The sequence below is a fragment of the Citrus clementina genome, unplaced genomic scaffold, assembly GCF_000493195.1.
Source record: "Citrus clementina cultivar Clemenules unplaced genomic scaffold, Citrus_clementina_v1.0 scaffold_6, whole genome shotgun sequence".
In the NCBI taxonomy this organism is placed as follows: domain Eukaryota; kingdom Viridiplantae; phylum Streptophyta; class Magnoliopsida; order Sapindales; family Rutaceae; genus Citrus; species Citrus x clementina.
In genome coordinates this window covers 23,842,607-23,860,075 of record NW_006262139.1, presented here as the reverse complement: position 1 = coordinate 23,860,075, position 17,469 = coordinate 23,842,607, and the positions used below count along the sequence as shown (strand labels likewise).

The 17,469-nt window shown below is 31.6% G+C and overlaps 2 protein-coding genes and 1 pseudogene across 2 annotated transcripts; 1 reads left to right on the top strand and 2 right to left on the bottom strand.

Annotated features, from left to right (window-relative positions):
* The first annotated feature begins 2,258 nt into the window (after nucleotides 1–2,258).
* Nucleotides 2,259–3,618, top strand: LOC18038364 (annotated as a pseudogene).
* A 390-nt stretch (nucleotides 3,619–4,008) lies between these two features.
* Nucleotides 4,009–9,205, bottom strand: LOC18038363 (developmental protein SEPALLATA 1). The gene is made up of 8 exons (XM_006430886.2): nucleotides 8,578–9,205; nucleotides 6,871–6,949; nucleotides 6,212–6,273; nucleotides 5,959–6,058; nucleotides 4,888–4,929; nucleotides 4,762–4,803; nucleotides 4,434–4,570; nucleotides 4,009–4,337 (listed from the first exon to the last, which is right to left on the bottom strand). Exons 1-8 carry the CDS (start codon nucleotides 8,760–8,762, stop codon nucleotides 4,253–4,255), a joined length of 732 nt encoding a protein of 243 aa, XP_006430949.1. The 5' UTR covers nucleotides 8,763–9,205; the 3' UTR covers nucleotides 4,009–4,252.
* A 5,609-nt stretch (nucleotides 9,206–14,814) lies between these two features.
* On the bottom strand, nucleotides 14,815–16,596 carry LOC18038433. Its single transcript, XM_006430885.2, has 2 exons — nucleotides 16,450–16,596; nucleotides 14,815–15,241 (listed from the first exon to the last, which is right to left on the bottom strand). The coding sequence occupies exons 1-2, from the start codon at nucleotides 16,560–16,562 to the stop codon at nucleotides 15,013–15,015; spliced, it is 342 nt and encodes a 113-aa protein (XP_006430948.1). The 5' UTR covers nucleotides 16,563–16,596; the 3' UTR covers nucleotides 14,815–15,012.
* Between the last annotated feature and the right edge of the window lie 873 nt (nucleotides 16,597–17,469).

Sequence of the window (17,469 nt, the reverse complement as noted above, 5' to 3'; positions counted from 1 at the left end):
GATTATTAATATTGATAAAATTATTATTATTATTATTACTACTATGATCATTATTATTGTTATTATTATTATTACTATACTACAGCAAAATTAAGAATAATAACAATATAATATAATAATATTATATTAAGGACAAATTTAGAATTATAAAATTTGGATGAGGGTAAAATGAGGAGTTGAAGGAATGGAAATTTTCATAGAAAATAAGTTCTCGGTCCTTAATCCAAAAAAATATATGGACTCCACATATTTCATTCCTATTCTCACTTCTAATTTATCAAGTAAATATTATCAATTATTTTCAGTCGAATTTCGGATTCTCCAATTCAGAAAATAAAACGCACAATAAATGTTGGGGGCATGAGTTCTCATCATTGTGCTTACGACCTGCATATTTTTATACTATCAAATTTGGATCATTTAGCCCGAAACCTACCCAAGGGCTGCACGGAATTTAATGGGCCTAGTAGTTCTTATTTTCCCCCATAGATTTTCATGGGTTCACTTATGTTCTTCAAATTAATTGCAATTTGTTTCGTGCATTGCATATATAATAGTATTTCATAGGGACTCAAATAAAAATAAATAAATAAATAAAAAGAAAAGAAAAGAAAAGAAAAAACAAATGTTGCTCGCGTTGACAAATAATAAAAAATTATTGAAATCAAGAAATATCAGTGCCATCAATTAACCTTGGCAAATCTTTATAAATATAGAAAGTACTCTTGACCCAAATAGGTTATCATTACCAAAATCTTTTTCATAAGTCTCTCATGACAGTCCTAATTTCCTATCATAGGAGAGGTCTACATTCGGTAGTTTTCAAATTCTAATAAGATTACATTCTGTTGGCCATTATGGCATATAATAATGTATACGTGGAAGAAAACCCTATGGCAAAAACCATTGAGATTATGACATATAAATTTGCCTAGCATTGTAACTATTACATTGTGCGCAAATGATATAAATATGTTTAACGTGAGTTAATTGATTATTTTAGTTAGGATTGCTTATTTGATCTAAGATCACAGACTTTGTTAAAATTGGAAAACCTATTAGACCAAATGGTGTAATAGTATAATAGTATTATATTATTGCACAATATGGTGTAATAATTTTTTCGAACTTTAACAAAGTTTAAAATTCTTGACTGAAAATTTTCTAGTTTAGTTAGTTAGTTATCATGCATATATGGCAATATTTATCGTCTTTATTTACAAAAAAAATGTGAGGTGGAACAATAAAAAAAAAAAGAAATAAAGGAATAAATTGAAATTTAACCAAATTTATGCATGATTGGTTATAGTCCAATTCACAAAGATTACAAATGCTTGTTACCTATCGGAAAAACCTACATTACTAGGCATGTACAATTTAATGAATCTGAGTTTCCATTTCCTCAACTCTTTCATTTTCACAAGTTTATGCTTCTGCATCTCTTATTTCACAGTCTTGTAATTCTATCATAGTTGTTCCTAATATGTCAATCATTCAAGACAGCAGCTCTGCATATATATTCTTCTATCAGTACTTTTGTTTCAAGTGTAGGAACTAATTCAAATATCTTACTTTCACCTTCTGTTCTTATTCAACATACTACATCACCTGCTCAACACACCCCAAACACTTCCTTTATAGCAGCTCAACCTACTCCACCTCAACAATCACCTCCACATGCTAAAACATTCATTCAATGGTTACAAAGTCTAAAGCTGGTGTGTTTAAGCCTAAGACCTATTTAATTGTTTCTCAAGACCTTGAACTAGCATCTGTCAAAATGTTTTACATGATCTAAAATGGAAAGAAGCAATGAAGGATGCGTTTGATGCTTTACAAGAAAATCAAACCTAGGTTTTGGTTTCTAAAGAAGCTTCACATAAATTATTGGCAATAAATGGGTGTTCAGAATCAAGTATAACCTTAATAGTAGCATGTCCAAGTACAAAACTAAACTTGTTGCAAAGGGTTTTCATCAGACTTCAGGTGTAGATTTCTTTGAAACTTTAGTCCAATTGTTAAGCCCTGCGTAATCAGAGTAATCTTAATCATATAGTGTCTTTACAACATTCTCAAATTCTTTAGATCTCAGTATATGTATATATGCTTATAATCAACAAATACAAAATAATAATCATTCTTTATTTTCTCCGTTTTCTCATATTTTCTCGGCATCCAAACACTATAATTTCAGTTCTTAACTATATATACATAATATAAGCAAAACTGAAGCACCATCCACTCCGAAATTAACCAAAATGAAGTCGACAGCCACCGTGTACTTGCTCTTCTTCTTCTTCTCCTTATTCCTCCGTCATATTAACACTTCATCCTCAATATCAATATCATCATCATCATCACTTTCAGTTGTCCCGAAAGAAGCCTTTCCCACAAGATCCGGTTACCTGCCGGTAAGCCCCGCAACGGGCTCAGCCATCTTTTATGCTTTTTATGAAGCGCAAACACCCACTTCACCCCTCTCCCAAACCCCGCTTCTCCTTTGGCTCCAGGGTGGCCCTGGCTGCTCTTCCATGCTGGGTAATTTTCTTGAAGTTGGTCCTTGGCGTGTTACCCACAGGCCTAACACCACCCAACAACAACTTGCCCTTGAACCCAATTTGGGTTCTTGGAACCGCATTTCTGGGATTGTTTTTCTCGACAATCCCATTGGAACTGGTCTTAGTTTTGCTGTCACTAATGATGAAATACCAAGAAATCAATCTTCCGTTGCTAAGCACCTTTTCGCTGCCATTAATGGGTTTATTGATTTGGACCCTTTGTTTAAGAACCGACCAATTTATGTCACTGGAGAGAGTTATGCAGGAAAGTCAATTCCTTCAATTGGTTATCACATATTGAAGCAAAATAAGCGTGTGCCAGTGTCAAAAAGAGAGAAGTTGCATGGTGTTGCTATAGGTAATGGGTTCACAGACCCTGTAAGTCAAGTTGCTGTTCATGCTCTGAATGCATACTTTATAGGTTTGATCAATGGCAGGCAAAGAGTTGAATTGGAGAAAGCTCAACGGAAGGCAATCAGGCTAGTTAAAATGGGGAGTTGGAGTGAGGCAACCAATGCAAGACACGACAGGTCTTGAATTTGTTGCAAAACACGACAGGTCTAGCCGAATTGTTTGATTTCACTAGAAAAGATCCTTATGCAACTAGTTTGGTGACTAGTCTTTTGAGGATGGACGAGGTTAAAAAGGCCTTTGGAGCTAAAGACACTATAACTTTTGATGTCTGTAGTAATGTTGTTATGAAAGCATTGCATGAAGATCTGATGAAAAGTGCCAAATTCATGGTAGAGTTCTTGGTGAAAAACACCAAGGTTTTGTTGTACCGAGGGATTAAGATCTGAGGGATGGTGTAGCCTCAACTGAGTCTTGGGTGAATACATTGAAGTGGGAAGGCATTGAGAGTTTCCTGATGGCTGAGAGGAAAGCTTGGAGAGTCAAGCAAGCGCTTGCTGGGTATGTGCAGAAATTTGGCAACTTAAGCAACGTTGTTGTTTTGGGTGCTGGCCATCTCATGCCAGCAGACCAGCCACTGATTTCTCAAACAATGATTGAGGATTGGGTTCTTGACAAGGGTTTGTTTGCAAATCGTAAAGAGAATTGAAGCCTTTAATTTAATATTAATGTTATGTATCTATTCCACTGAATTAACTTTGATGCTTTAGTTACAATTGTTATATGCCGCCCCCATCTCTTGAAGGCTGTTCTTAATAAATCTCTCTTTCTTCTCAGACGCAGTAGCTTTCCTTGATTCAGTTTCACTTTATATCCTGTGAACTCCTTATGTGTATAAGTATTATTGGCGTTAAAGGTACTGTGGTAATACAAAATGACTATTTTTCCAAGAGATTTCTCTATGTAACTTTGGCTGCAAATGCAATCCTTCAGCATAATTTCTCTGAACAAGATCCTTGTCACTTATTGATTTTGGACAAGAATTTAAATTATGATAAAAACTATCAAGTACTCACTGCATATAAATGATATCAAGAAATGCTCAATTCTCAGAAAAGATCAAAATATAAAAATAATCAGGTCTCATAGATAAGTTTGCAGATAAATATCAGTGGCTTACAAAGCCTTAATTAAGGTCCCAGCATCCTCCACAATTGATCAGTCACTGCTGCCATTTATGTTAATACGGGCTTACACATATGCTCTTGAAATCATTTACATATGTCCAAACATCAAGAAGCATCAATTTCACCCCGCTGCCACCTGCCGATTCCACAAAACTCTCACAGCATCCATCCTGGGATGAAACCACTCACTTGCTGAGCATGACTTGTTGCAGTCATCTGGTCTGAACACGAAGGATTATACCTGCACACAAGAACAAATCAAAGAAATTTTATTTTAAAAAAAAAAAATTGGCAGCAGATTAATGAGCACTGAGAGTGAGTATATAATTAAATTTACCCAATTTGCAAAGTAGGATTGCATTCAATAGGCTGGAATAGTCCTTGAGTTTGAGTATGCTGAGGATTATAACCTAGTTGCTGCTCACTGCCTTCCCAAGAAGGTCGAAGCTGAGTCTTTGCATTGATTTCATCCAACTGCCAGGATGATTTTTTAAAGCATTACTGAAATTTATTGTAAGCAAATTTGCTTTATGTATAAATCAGATTAGATGGCATGGGTATATCACGTCACCATTTCTCCAATTTACAATTATGTCACACAGAAAAAGCAATCTAGCTAATCATAAAAATAGCTAATGAGAATTAAGAGAGCAATACAATGTTACCTTTATTGTCAAAGCTCTGTTAGTATCTAGTAACAATTGTTCCTGAAATGGCATATTTAGTTAGTTTTTTTATAGTGGTACACAAATGTGAATCATTGACAATTAATTTATTTCAAATTCTTGTACCTTGTTTTGAAGATCAGAAAGCTGATCAAGCATATACTGTGTCTGCACAAAATTTTGCATACATCACAAAATAAAACATGCAATGTAAAAAGACAAGAAACGCATTCTTCCTTCTAAAATTTAAAGAGCTCAATGAGTTTTGATACCCAACAGACCGAAATTTCTACCTTGTAACAGTTGTATGTTTATACATGTTGCAATTTTTTCATCATTGGACACAAATCTTTTAATATACTTTTCCATATATACGTCAACACTTAAGTTTTAGTGTTTTACTTTACACATTTCTATATTTCTATATCACACCTTCAACTTGAGAAATTATTTGCCTCCAAAAGTTTCCAGTCCAAAGGATTATAATATCATAATATGCTAGCTCTTACGTTGTGGCAATAAAAACTACCAACATTTGTAATATCATAAAGATGTAGCTAAGATTATTATGAGCTACGTCGTAGAGGTGAACACCCAAAAAAGAAAAAAAGAAAAAAAGGTTCACATGATTCGTGTCACATAAATTTATTATCATTATTATTGGAGGAGAATGTTAAATTTAGTTAATGTTCCTTCGAACTATGTTTGTGTCAATGTTTGGGGACGTGTGTGTACAGAAATAAAAATCATCAAAATTACATGCAAGTTGTTCATGGTATTTGAGACCAATTACCAATCATACGTATAAAACTTGGCATTTACAAAAAATATGGTATTTCTGATTTATATTATTCTTACCATGAAAAAATAGTACCACAATGCAAGTCTAGTAATAATATGGGGAGAATCTTCATTATTTTTGCTGCTAGAACGTGAAGCAAGATAGAGTTTTATAGAAATTTTTAAATAAATTTGGCGGATCGAGATTAATTTTATCCTAGAAGGTCAGAATAAATCATATGAGGAATTGAGGATCTTAATTCAATCTCTTAGAACATATACATAAAAAAAAAAATTCACCCTCATATTCCAGTCATATTTTTACAGGACTGACCTACTCATGGAGTATATATAATCCAATAATATTTATATGAACTTTTAATTATTTTCTTGCTTCATGAAACTTGAGTTAATTACCTTGGTGGAGCGAACATGCTTCAAGGATGACTCTAGCTGACGCTCAAGCTGCTCCAGTTCCTTTGAGTTGAGAGGTCCCAAATCCTCTCCAAGAAGATTCCTACAGGCACCCCCAAAACAAATCCATTCTCACAAATCAGAATATTTCAGAAACATTTATATATGTTTAAATCTTGAGAAAATGAGAAGGAAAAAATAATGATCATAGGCAATCAATCATTGAGGTTATAGATATCTATGAGTGTATATGTACCTCTGAGTTCGCTGCAAGGACTCAAATCTTGTTTTCAGTTTCAAGTACTCCCGGTAGCTGCTCTGTTACATGGTAATTTTAGAAGTGTAAATCACAAAACTTGCAAATGCGTGTGTCAGGCAAGATTGAAATTAATGAGCAGAAAACTAACATATATATACGGTTGTGACATGTATATTATCCTGTGTATTTGTTGTGAAAAATGTTATCATCACATGGCATCTATTAAATCACATTATAGTAAATGTGGCTGTTAACTAGTTCAATTAATAAAATTTCTGCAATTGGTACTAGAGGTTTTGTGTTTGAAACCTGCTCACATAGATAGAAGAGAATTTAGTACTATTCGTGCATGTTAAAATATTTATATAAAGTTCACATCATATCAAATACTAAAGAATATATTTGGAATTAAAGTGTCATAGCTTTTTACTCACAAATACTAAGAAATGGAATCATTATATAGCAATTATAAAATACAAATAGCCCCTAAGTGCCACTATATAGTTTGATATCACGATGCAAAATTATTCTATCAGTACTGCTACTTGCTAAACATCACAAAATTTATTTAAAAAATCGTATCACACAAATGAAGTGAAACTATGCACTGTATTTGTCTCCATAATAATTATCATTATAGCTAAGTGGTGGTATACCTCGAGCTCCTTTGCTGGCTTATTGACTTCCACTGCACCGTAGCTGCATTTCTGGTACCTTTCAAGGGTCTTGAGCATGCTAAAAACAAAGACAAAAATAGACAAATTTTAATTTACCAAAAATTGCTTAAGTCATAAATTAATTAGTGAATCCCTCCTTCTAGAGGAAAATAAATTAAACAACAGCTAATTATAGTTCTTTTTAAAGCAGAACATAAGAAAGCATGTAGACATATATCATCATTTTACAACAGATATATCTGCTTTCTGTTTTTTGGGTTGGTGGTTTATAAATATTGTGATCCTATTTTCAATACTCAAACCCAACAATTTTTGTTTACATTGCAAGAATAAGAAAACGTGCGTGCATGCAGGAGTTTGAGACAGAGTGCATAGAAATCAAATACATCTAGCTGCCTCTCCCTGTGATCACTCAAATTAATTTATAAGATTGTTCATATGAACTTCAAAAGAGTGGGAAAAAGAATTAAGGGAAGACAAAAATAAGACGAAAGGAGTATAACATATATATGTATACGGCAGAAAAAGAATCGGAAAAAAATAAAATCAAGACTATTATCACTTAATAATTAATATGAAAAGATCTTAATTTGATGAGATGCTGATGATCCAAAAAGAGGGAATAAAATTTGTCTGACCCTTTGGTAATAGTTTCATTCTATTTTATTTTATTAAAAAAATAATAATTTAAAAGTTCCTTGATTGAAAGATGTACCAAGTTGGATTCTAGACTTAAAAGGCGTAGTAACTATCCCATGGAAGTCTGATATTTTTGTAGATATCAGAAAAGATGTACAAGGTCATGACTTCAGGCTTTTGAGCAAAATGCCCTCTCTCTCTCTCTCTCTCTCTGTGTCTCTTCACCGTCTCTCTCAAGATCGACAAAATTGAGCTAGTAGTTAGCTTATTATTTGGCAAGATATAAATATATTCAATCAGAGTTTATATAAATATAAACAAAATTCAAAACCCAGATTTCTTAGAATGAGTGAAAAATCAAGTTAATTTTGAAAAGAAACCTCTTTTTTTTAAAAAAAGATGAAACAAGTAAGTACTAGAGCTATGTGTTGCGTGGGAATAAAATTAAGAGGTGGTCAGAAAAAAAGAACATCAATTTAATTGCAAAAGAAAAAAAAATCAAATATGACAAAGGCCATAAGATGATGAATAAAAGAAAACAGGTAGTAAGTTTAATTGAGATCTTGCTTTACATGAATCACACATAGTATTCTAGCATATCACAAGAAAACTTGATGATGAACCCCAAAAAATTACCCAAAAAAAAAATAATAATAATAATAATATTGATCATCACCGCACAAGCAAAACGAAAATAAAATCATAAGCTGGTAAGAGCGCAAAATTCTGATTTCATCAAACTAACCAAATTAACATCCCAAAATAAAATACTTTTCATTTCAGAAAAAAATAAAATATAAATTAAAAAAAAAAACTTGTGAGAGTATAAGGAGCTTGTTTTATTTCTATGAAATTAAAAAAAAAAAAAATCTAAAACTGTTGAACAAAAATCTACCAAAAAAGAACAAACAAACAGATCTAACACATCAACAAAGAGAAATTAAACACATATACATACGTACACACACATATATACATATATACATATATACATATATACACGCGCACAGAAACAGAAGAAAAAAAGGGAAGAAATAAAGAAAATACCTAGAGCTGCTACAAAACTCGTAGAGCTTGCCACGATTAGAGAAGATGATGAGAGCCACCTCAGCATCACAGAGAACAGAAAGCTCATAAGCTTTCTTCAACAACCCATTTCTTCTCTTAGCAAACGTCACTTGCCTGTTTATCTTGTTCTCTATTCTCTTCAACTCAACCCTCCCTCTTCCCATATCCTCTATTTTCCTCTCACCTAGCTACACTTTCTTTCTTTCCCTTTTTTTTTTAAAAAAAAAATTAATTTTTCTCGTTCTTCTTACAAGTTAATTCTCTCCTTATGTTGGGAAGAAGCTCAGCTTTCTTTCTAAGAGTCAGTACTCAGTTGCATCCAATTATGTGAAAGATATAAGATTGTATTGGACACTTGGAAACCCTAGAGAGAGAGAAAAAAACCAAAAATAATCTTTTTTTTTTTTTTTTAAAAAAAAAAGAGATTTGAAGAGAAATCTTTTAAGTGATCTTTAGTTAAAAGAGAGGGAGTGAATTGTGTTTGTTTTTCGTGCTTTGTTTTTTGATCTTACACTATAAATGAAATCGAAAATGAAATAATGAGAGAGAGTTTAGGGTTGTTGCTCTTTCCAGTTTTGTATAACTTGCTCTCATTTCACTGTTTTGCCCGTTTTGTAACACCTCTATTCCCCCACTCGCTTCTTACCAAGCCCGTGTCCTCAAACTCTTCGTTATTTATTCAGATAAAAAAAGTGGAGCATGTCAGTCAAACAATGAATGAAAATTTTACCAACATTGTCTAAATTTAGAGCTAGTTTATAAATTATGTCCTTAATTAAGAAATATGGTAGATTAACTGCGGTTGTTTATTGCAATTGAAGATGTTGATTGATATACTATTATGTCATATTCTAGAAGAGATAATGTCTACTGTGATAAATATCATTTATCGATCTAATCAATTAAAATTATCTTGTGCAGTGTTATTACCGTCCAAAATGCACTATTTCACTACTTCACGTTATTATTTTAATTTAAAAATATATCTATTCATACTTTTTTTTAACAGATTTTTAGGTTGGACTTCATATGAATTTATCTAAAGTTTTAATCAACACCCTTAATATTTTGTGGAGAAGAATTACCATTTATCATGATATTATTATTATTATTATTATACTAATCTGATTAAGAAATGGTAAAGAGCTATTTTTATAAATTAGACCGCAAGCCATTTGGTAAAATTTTCCATGAGAATGGACGGTGGAAGGGCATGAAGAACTAGCGCGTGGGGAAAAAAATTTGAAGTCTGTAAATTTTAGTGTCAGTTTCTAGTTATCTCCAGAAAAGTCAGAGCGCTGACACCAACCTTAAAATAGATTTATGACGTGTCGACTGTACATTGGCTCCATATCTCTATCATGCAAGTTTTTTTTAATTATTTATTTTCTGACCAATTTTCTTTAAATTGCTTTCTGATTATATTTCCTTTGCTCTAGCTGTGATGCCCCTCCAAAATTGTCTAAATACATAGTTTCATTTTCAACTATATGTACTAATTTTCAAACAGTAATTTCGAAATAAGATTAAGAAGATTTTGGGTGTATATATGAATATGAGTCTGTATATAATTATGCTTAAGTCGACCCATAATTAAATCAAATTCAGATACTTTTATGGCAAAATTGTCCAAATTCCATTATTTTTTTTTGCAATAAATTGTTAACATTCATTTTTTTTTTTTGGGTTTTATAATTTTACCACAGATAATCAGATATGGTCGAACTCATCATCGATCAATCAAAATTATCGAGGGTGAAACAATAAAAGATGAAAAAGTTGAAAGTTAACAAAGATTTTTAAAGTGAAGGGGTTTTTGAAACATGATGGGATAAATTATTTATTTCGAAAAATAAATATGAATTTTTTATTTAGACTGATCATCTCATTTTTTGTTGTCCTATCACGTAATCACTTATTAAATTATCATCATACACTGATACACATTATTCGACATAGAAGAAAATTAAGTCCTCCTACTATCTTTTTACTCCTAGAATCTTTTTATCATGAACATAGAATTTATACTTTACTTGTGATCCATGATAAATTAATAACAATTAAAACGTGAAACATTGCATTATAAGAGCAGTTCTCTCGCCAGATTATTTTCACCAAAATAATTAACAAAATTATTTATTTTTTTTTTTCTATATACTAACCTTGTGTTGTTCTCTACCTTGAAAATTTATCCAAAGTGGAACTCAAAAATTATTATTCTTCATGTGTGGTGTCGAGACCCACAGAACATTGAACATGCCATTTTATCTCAAAGTGTATGATGAAGGGCCACTTGCCTTTAACTTTGATCAATTTAGAACAAATTTTCATTCAAGAATATATCCTTTTTTATTTTCTTTTTCCTTTGAGAATGTTATAATTATACACTTATATCATGCACATCTCTCTCTGCATGAAATGAAATGAAATTTTAATTTTAATTTTTTGCTTGAGAAAATATAAAATTGTGATTGACATTTAATAAAAAAAAATTAATTATTAGCCATAATCACGGCACATAAACAATGACACCACGTTACATTAAAGATTAGGTAATTTTGATTATTAACAAACAAACTATGCTAATGAATGATGTTTAATTAGAAGAAGAAGAAGAAGCTAGGACGTTATTTTCAATTCGGAATCATATACATGTAGCCTTGTTGTTTTGTGATCAACTCACAATGGTTGCATACACTAGGTTTTTATAGTGCCAAAATTAGGCAACCTTTTTCTATTGGAGGAAAAGACATCTTTTATAAAAATCAAGGGGACTACATGGCTAAATTAAATGTAGGTAATCCTTCTATAGACCATTAAAGTGGCAATTTATTTTCAACTAAACCTTGGCCACAAAAAGAAACCAGCTTTTGTTTGTTTCTTTTCTCTTAGTGGCTTAAAGACAAGTGAACAAAGAGAATGCGTATGCATCCTCCCATTTTGTGAATGCCACGTGTAAAAAGAAGTCATCATGCATTTGTACCCATGTTGATCAAGAACACATAGGGTGCGTTTGGGATTGAGGTGCTGTAGCTTTTAAGCTACAGCTACTGTGAAAAAAAAGCTGTAATTATAAAATAAAAGTTAATAATATATAATAAATATAAATTTTAAATAATAATTTTGATAAAATTATTAAAGATATAATAAATTTTATATTATACAAGTGAAAAATCATATCAACATATCTTAAAAGCTACAACAGTTAGTGTTTACCAAACACTTTAGTGCTGTAGCTTTTAAGCTACAGCTGCCCAACCTCAATCCCAAACGCACCCATATTCCACTCTAAAATTAATGAAACTACCAACTCATTGGTACAAAATTAAAAACAAAACGTCTAAATTAAGAATTGTGCATTCAACTAAAATTAGCTGGTTAAATTATGCTCAAATGAAAGAAAAAGAATACAAAAACCATAGATTCTTGCAAATAAGTAAATAAATAAAACGTGCTAACTAATGTTTATATTTGGTATTTCATGTATTAATAATCTTAAACTTTCTCTTGAAACCAAATGAAAGATATGATGACTTAGGATCTGTTTGGGTGTTTGGGTTTGTTTTTTAAATGCTCAAAAGTAATTTTAGAAATCTAAGAATCAATTTTGGTGTTTGGTAAATTTTTATAAAAATCACTTTTGTTAACTCTCATCCTATAGAAGATTCTAAAAAATAGAGGAGAAGTAGTTTTTTACCAATCAATTAATGAATGCCACATCATTTGAGATAAGTTTTTGGGATAAAAAATTTGGGATGGGTGGCACTACTCAATCTAATTTTGAGAATCAACTTTATACTTAATATAATTTCATATATATTATTAAAATCTAGATTTATTCTTATTTAATTAAGAAATAAAATCAATAAATTTGGAGAGATTATTAGTACATTTTATATTGAGATAACAAAAAAAAAAAGATACAAATATTTATTTTAACTATCAATTATCATATATATACATTTTTATAAATGTGTAAATAAATATTTTTAACATTACGTTTATTTTAATAATATATATTCTTACAGTAGTTTAATAGTAAGATTTACCAAACACATACATCTACTTTCAAAACTCACAATACTTTTAAAAATAAATTTTATTAAACTTCTCAATTAATTATCTTTACAGTTAATTATTTTTACAACATAATTAATAGAAATTATTTTAAAAATTACTATATTATTAAACTAGCCCTTACTAAGGTTTACAAATGAAGAAAGAAAAATTTGGTAAATTATTATTATTGTTGTTGTTATTATTATTTTGTTTAGGGAGGAGAAGAAAAAGAAAAAGCTAAAGCCAAACGGTAAATTGATGAACCAACAAATAAACTGATGTCAAATTGGACACGTGTTTCCACAACAACTCAATCTGCAGTTGCGTAATAGTATCTTATCTCTCTGCTCTAGAAAAAATAGCAGTCTCCAACGACGGTCACATAGCCATGAATAACAGACTTTAAGGACACGCGTCGAGTTCCTGTAAGCTTTGACATGGGACGTCCACCATTTGTCAGTGAGGTACATTGTTACCGCCCGATAAATCTGAACAGTTACCCCATGGACACGTGCCCTGATATGACAATGGGAGCACGCCTCATTTTAATTTGCGATATGTGATATTTGTCTGACGCGTGATGAATAAAGCTTGTGGCACTGTACAAAACTTTTGGTAAACGCCCAGGCACCAGACAGCCGGGCAGAGCCGCAGAGTGAGGCTTTAAAGCATTTTTGGAATTACCTATTTGCCCTTTTGGGTTTAGCTTTTGCTTTTTACTAGATATTTCCCCCCCCTCCACCCCCCCCTCGTGTACGGCAAGTAGATGAGTGACTGAAATGAATGATGAATCCCTCGAAAGGCATATTCTTTAGTTGGGCCCTAACATTTTTGAGATACTACTACCAAAAGTTTATCAAGCGTGCGTGGTCGTGCAACTTATTATGTTCGATGAGTCACAAGTCACGATCTTATTAGATGGTGTCCCACAACCTAGCCAATAAAATCGTAACACATGACTTGTCGTATAAAATAATTTATAAGATAGTGTGCACCTGATCACTACTCCTACTCTTATGGTTAATGACTAGAGAAACATATTTATTCCACTCACAATAATTAAAAAAATATATTATCGTTTGACTACTTTAAGAATGATAGTGTATCAAACAATTATATGAAGTATTATATTCTATCATTTTACCACTATATCATTATAAAATTTATCATTTTACAATATTATTGTTAGTGTTGTTAGTTGATCAGTTAGTTAACTAATAAAATCTTAATTTTTCCCCTAAAAAAAAATATGCAAATAGAGTTATCACATATTATTTTCATAGGCTTACATGGATTATTTTTAGCTACTTTCTATTTTGAATTATAATATTGTAATATTTTGTGTGTTAATTTTTTTTTCAAAGAAAATTCTTATAAAGAGCAAAATTAATATCTTATTAATCGACTAATTGGTCAACTAATAGTGCTAATGAAAATATAATAAAATGATAGGTTTTGTAAAAATATGATAATAAAATGACAGATCACCATATTTCCTTTAATCATTTAATATATTGCAATTCTTAAAGTGGTCAAATGATAATAACCCCTTAAAACAAAATCTTATAGAAATATATTTATTCTTATTTCACCGACATTGGTTCGACCGGCCGTAATTATACCTATTGTTATTTATTGAGGCTTTTTTAAAAAATATATGGCGACTTTTAATTCACAGATGTCACGGAATGAAATAATTAATTGTCAAATATAAACGTACGAGTGAGTGATCAACATTAGCTGTTAAATAGAAGGACAATGATTTTCCAAAACATTTAACGGTGAGCAGTGAGCTTTCAGAATTAAGCTAACTAAACATTCTCTTAACTGGGAGTAGAGCTACAGAAAGGAATTAATTTCTTTGAAGAATCATGATTTGTGCAGTTTTGGGTCACCATCAGAAATCTTTAAAGAAAGATGATGAGCGACAATACAACACAATTAGGATGCCCACGCAAACCACAGAAATGATTCATCATCAACTTTGGAGAGTTTTGGTCAAACTTGGTCTTGCTGCACTTGTTTGCTACTTGTTCTTCAAACATTGATGAATTTATTAACATTTTTTTTTCTTTTTGAGTTCACATTGCAATTGACTATGCGCAGTTTTTAACTGCTCCAAGAATTGGAAAGGGACTTCCACTAAACATCATTAATAACAAATAAGCATTACCAACATATTATAAATTGGAACAACTTAAATTAAAAGATTCATGAATTATGCAACTATTACATATTACTTTTCTGATCTGTGAGAGTATATCCGTCGTATGAACAAAAAGATATGTACCATGATAGCTTCATATCGAATGATCTGGAAGGTAGCACAAGCAGTGTTTCAATTGTCTGAATAAATTAAACTTGAGGCTTATTAGAACAACCAGGGCAGCAGAAGTGGCCTCTACCCTTGCATTTGGAGCATCCAATTGATTTCATTTGTGATTCAGCGCCATCAAGTGGTGGATACAGTTCGTCCATGATACTAAAACCGAACAGTCCATTTGATTTGATTAGTCCCATTCCTTTACACCTCGAGCATGCTATCATCCCGACATCACCACACTTCTTGCACATACCCAAGGAACTGCATTTCAAGGAGTTGTACATGTAGCATACAGATATCAGATATGCATATTGAAAAAGAGTAGTGAAAGTGAAATAACTTTCTCCTCCATTCATTACACTTTAAATCACTAGTTGGCGATTTCATGATACAGTTAAGAAATCTTACCAGCCCCATAATTCACGAAACTTTAACCCTCAATCAAGGATATGGCAACAAAAGAAGTCTCGATAAATGGCATCTATCATTCACAAAATTTAGCTAGATGCAGGATAATTATAACTTCAGAAACTAATACTTGGGAAAGCTTGCGTTTCTTGAGGCTTCAAAAACATGATTAGCTGCTGAGGTGGGGATAAAAATAAATCGGTTTCTACACTGAAATTAATTAATGTGAAATTCTATTTTTCCAATTCCTGTAAGTGGAATTGAAATTGAACCTGACAATACCTCTTATCCTAACAATCCAACCTTCTGTTATTCAAATCTCCTACTTTTCAAACCCATAATGATTCACAAAATCAGCCCTCTTCCAGTGTCTAATAATTCCAAAAGAGATTGGAAATCCAGAGAATCTAGTCGCAAATAGTTTTGTATTTACATTCAATATGGTTAAGCTATTAGCCGCAAATCCATTCATTCATCCCGTAATCAGAGGAGATACAAATGCATTTCCATTCACAGAGTATATTAGTTTAGTTACACATACTCCAGTTCAGTTGTTCATTAGCTTAGGTTCAATCTCCAGGCAGAACAATCAATAGTTAATGTAGAAACAAAAATGCCTGGAAAATTTATTATTTGTAGAAGTACCAAAAGACAGCAGCATATCAGCTGAATCCGCAATACCCAACAATGCTCCATAACAGAGCAGGCACCTCAGCTCTCCACAGAAAACAAAATTGCACTCCTTCAGCCTAATACTTATTTTCATATCAAGACAAAAGACCTCTTCATCAGATCAATTATCTAAAGTCGTAATGAATTAATGCTTAAATTCATGTACCAAATCCAAAAACAACTACGAAGAAAAAAATTTAAAGGATACGTAGAAAATAAGGCAAATAACATCCGGCAACAATGACAACTTATTTCTAAAACTACTAGGAAAAAATCAAATTTGATTGAAACCCAACATCATGAGTGACCGCATAACATATCAAGGAGACATGCATGATATTTCCTTGTTACTTAGTTCGTGAATACATAATGGGTTCAAAGTTTATCACCTTCTTTGAGAAGCAGAAAAGAAAGCATCAAGCTTAGGTGCAGCAATAGTGGCACATAGAAGCACAGTGCCCACACCAAATCCTGCGACTTCACTTGCTGTTAAACCCTCCATTGCTTTAATTATTTTGCTCAACGAACCACCAATGATAAAGAGTAACAACCTTATCTACTAGAATTTGCTAATGCAACATAATTATAAATATTTTATGCCAAAAACACATGGCCTAATGACTCAGCTGGTTAGAGCGCTGCACTAATAACGCGGAGGCCACAGGTTCGAGACGCTACGCGGGCCGCTTCGAATTTTACCAGTTCTATTTTGGATGATAACAACTAGATCCCTATTTTCTTTTTCTTTTTTTTTAGGAGGAAAGAAAATTATGCGTTTGTATCACATAGATCCCTGACATTTATCAATTTGATGCTTATAACATTGAATTTTGACCCTCACAGTTAAAGCTGTTAAAATTTGACATGACCTAATTATTTGACATAAACACAACGCAAATAAATGTATATGTGTCGTCAAATTTAATACGATTAGTAAATAGATCAGATTTGAGTGGATACAACTTTTTCCCGTGTTGCATTAGGGTTAAAGTTCTTTACCTATTTACTCAATCAATGACACAATAATATTTTCTATTCTAAATTAATTTGTAGGTTCTTATTATTAAAACTTAAATATTAGACATTATTTTCTCTTTTCCTTTTTTTTTTTATAAGCATAAACATATACATTGTGTTTCCTTTGTAAAATTTTGTATAGGTTTAGAAATTCAATAGTATAAATATGTTAAATATTGGTAGATATCTATATTTTATAATATCTATATATATAATTAAAACTTCAATAGTATAAATACATAATATTTTGGTGGATATGTACATTTTATAATATCAATAAATTATATGTGTGCGCATGCGCTTACTGTAAATTTGTTTAAAAATATAGATATTAAGCTGGTTATTGAATAATTTGTTTATTTTCTGTGTCAGGTTAGGATTTTAATATTTTG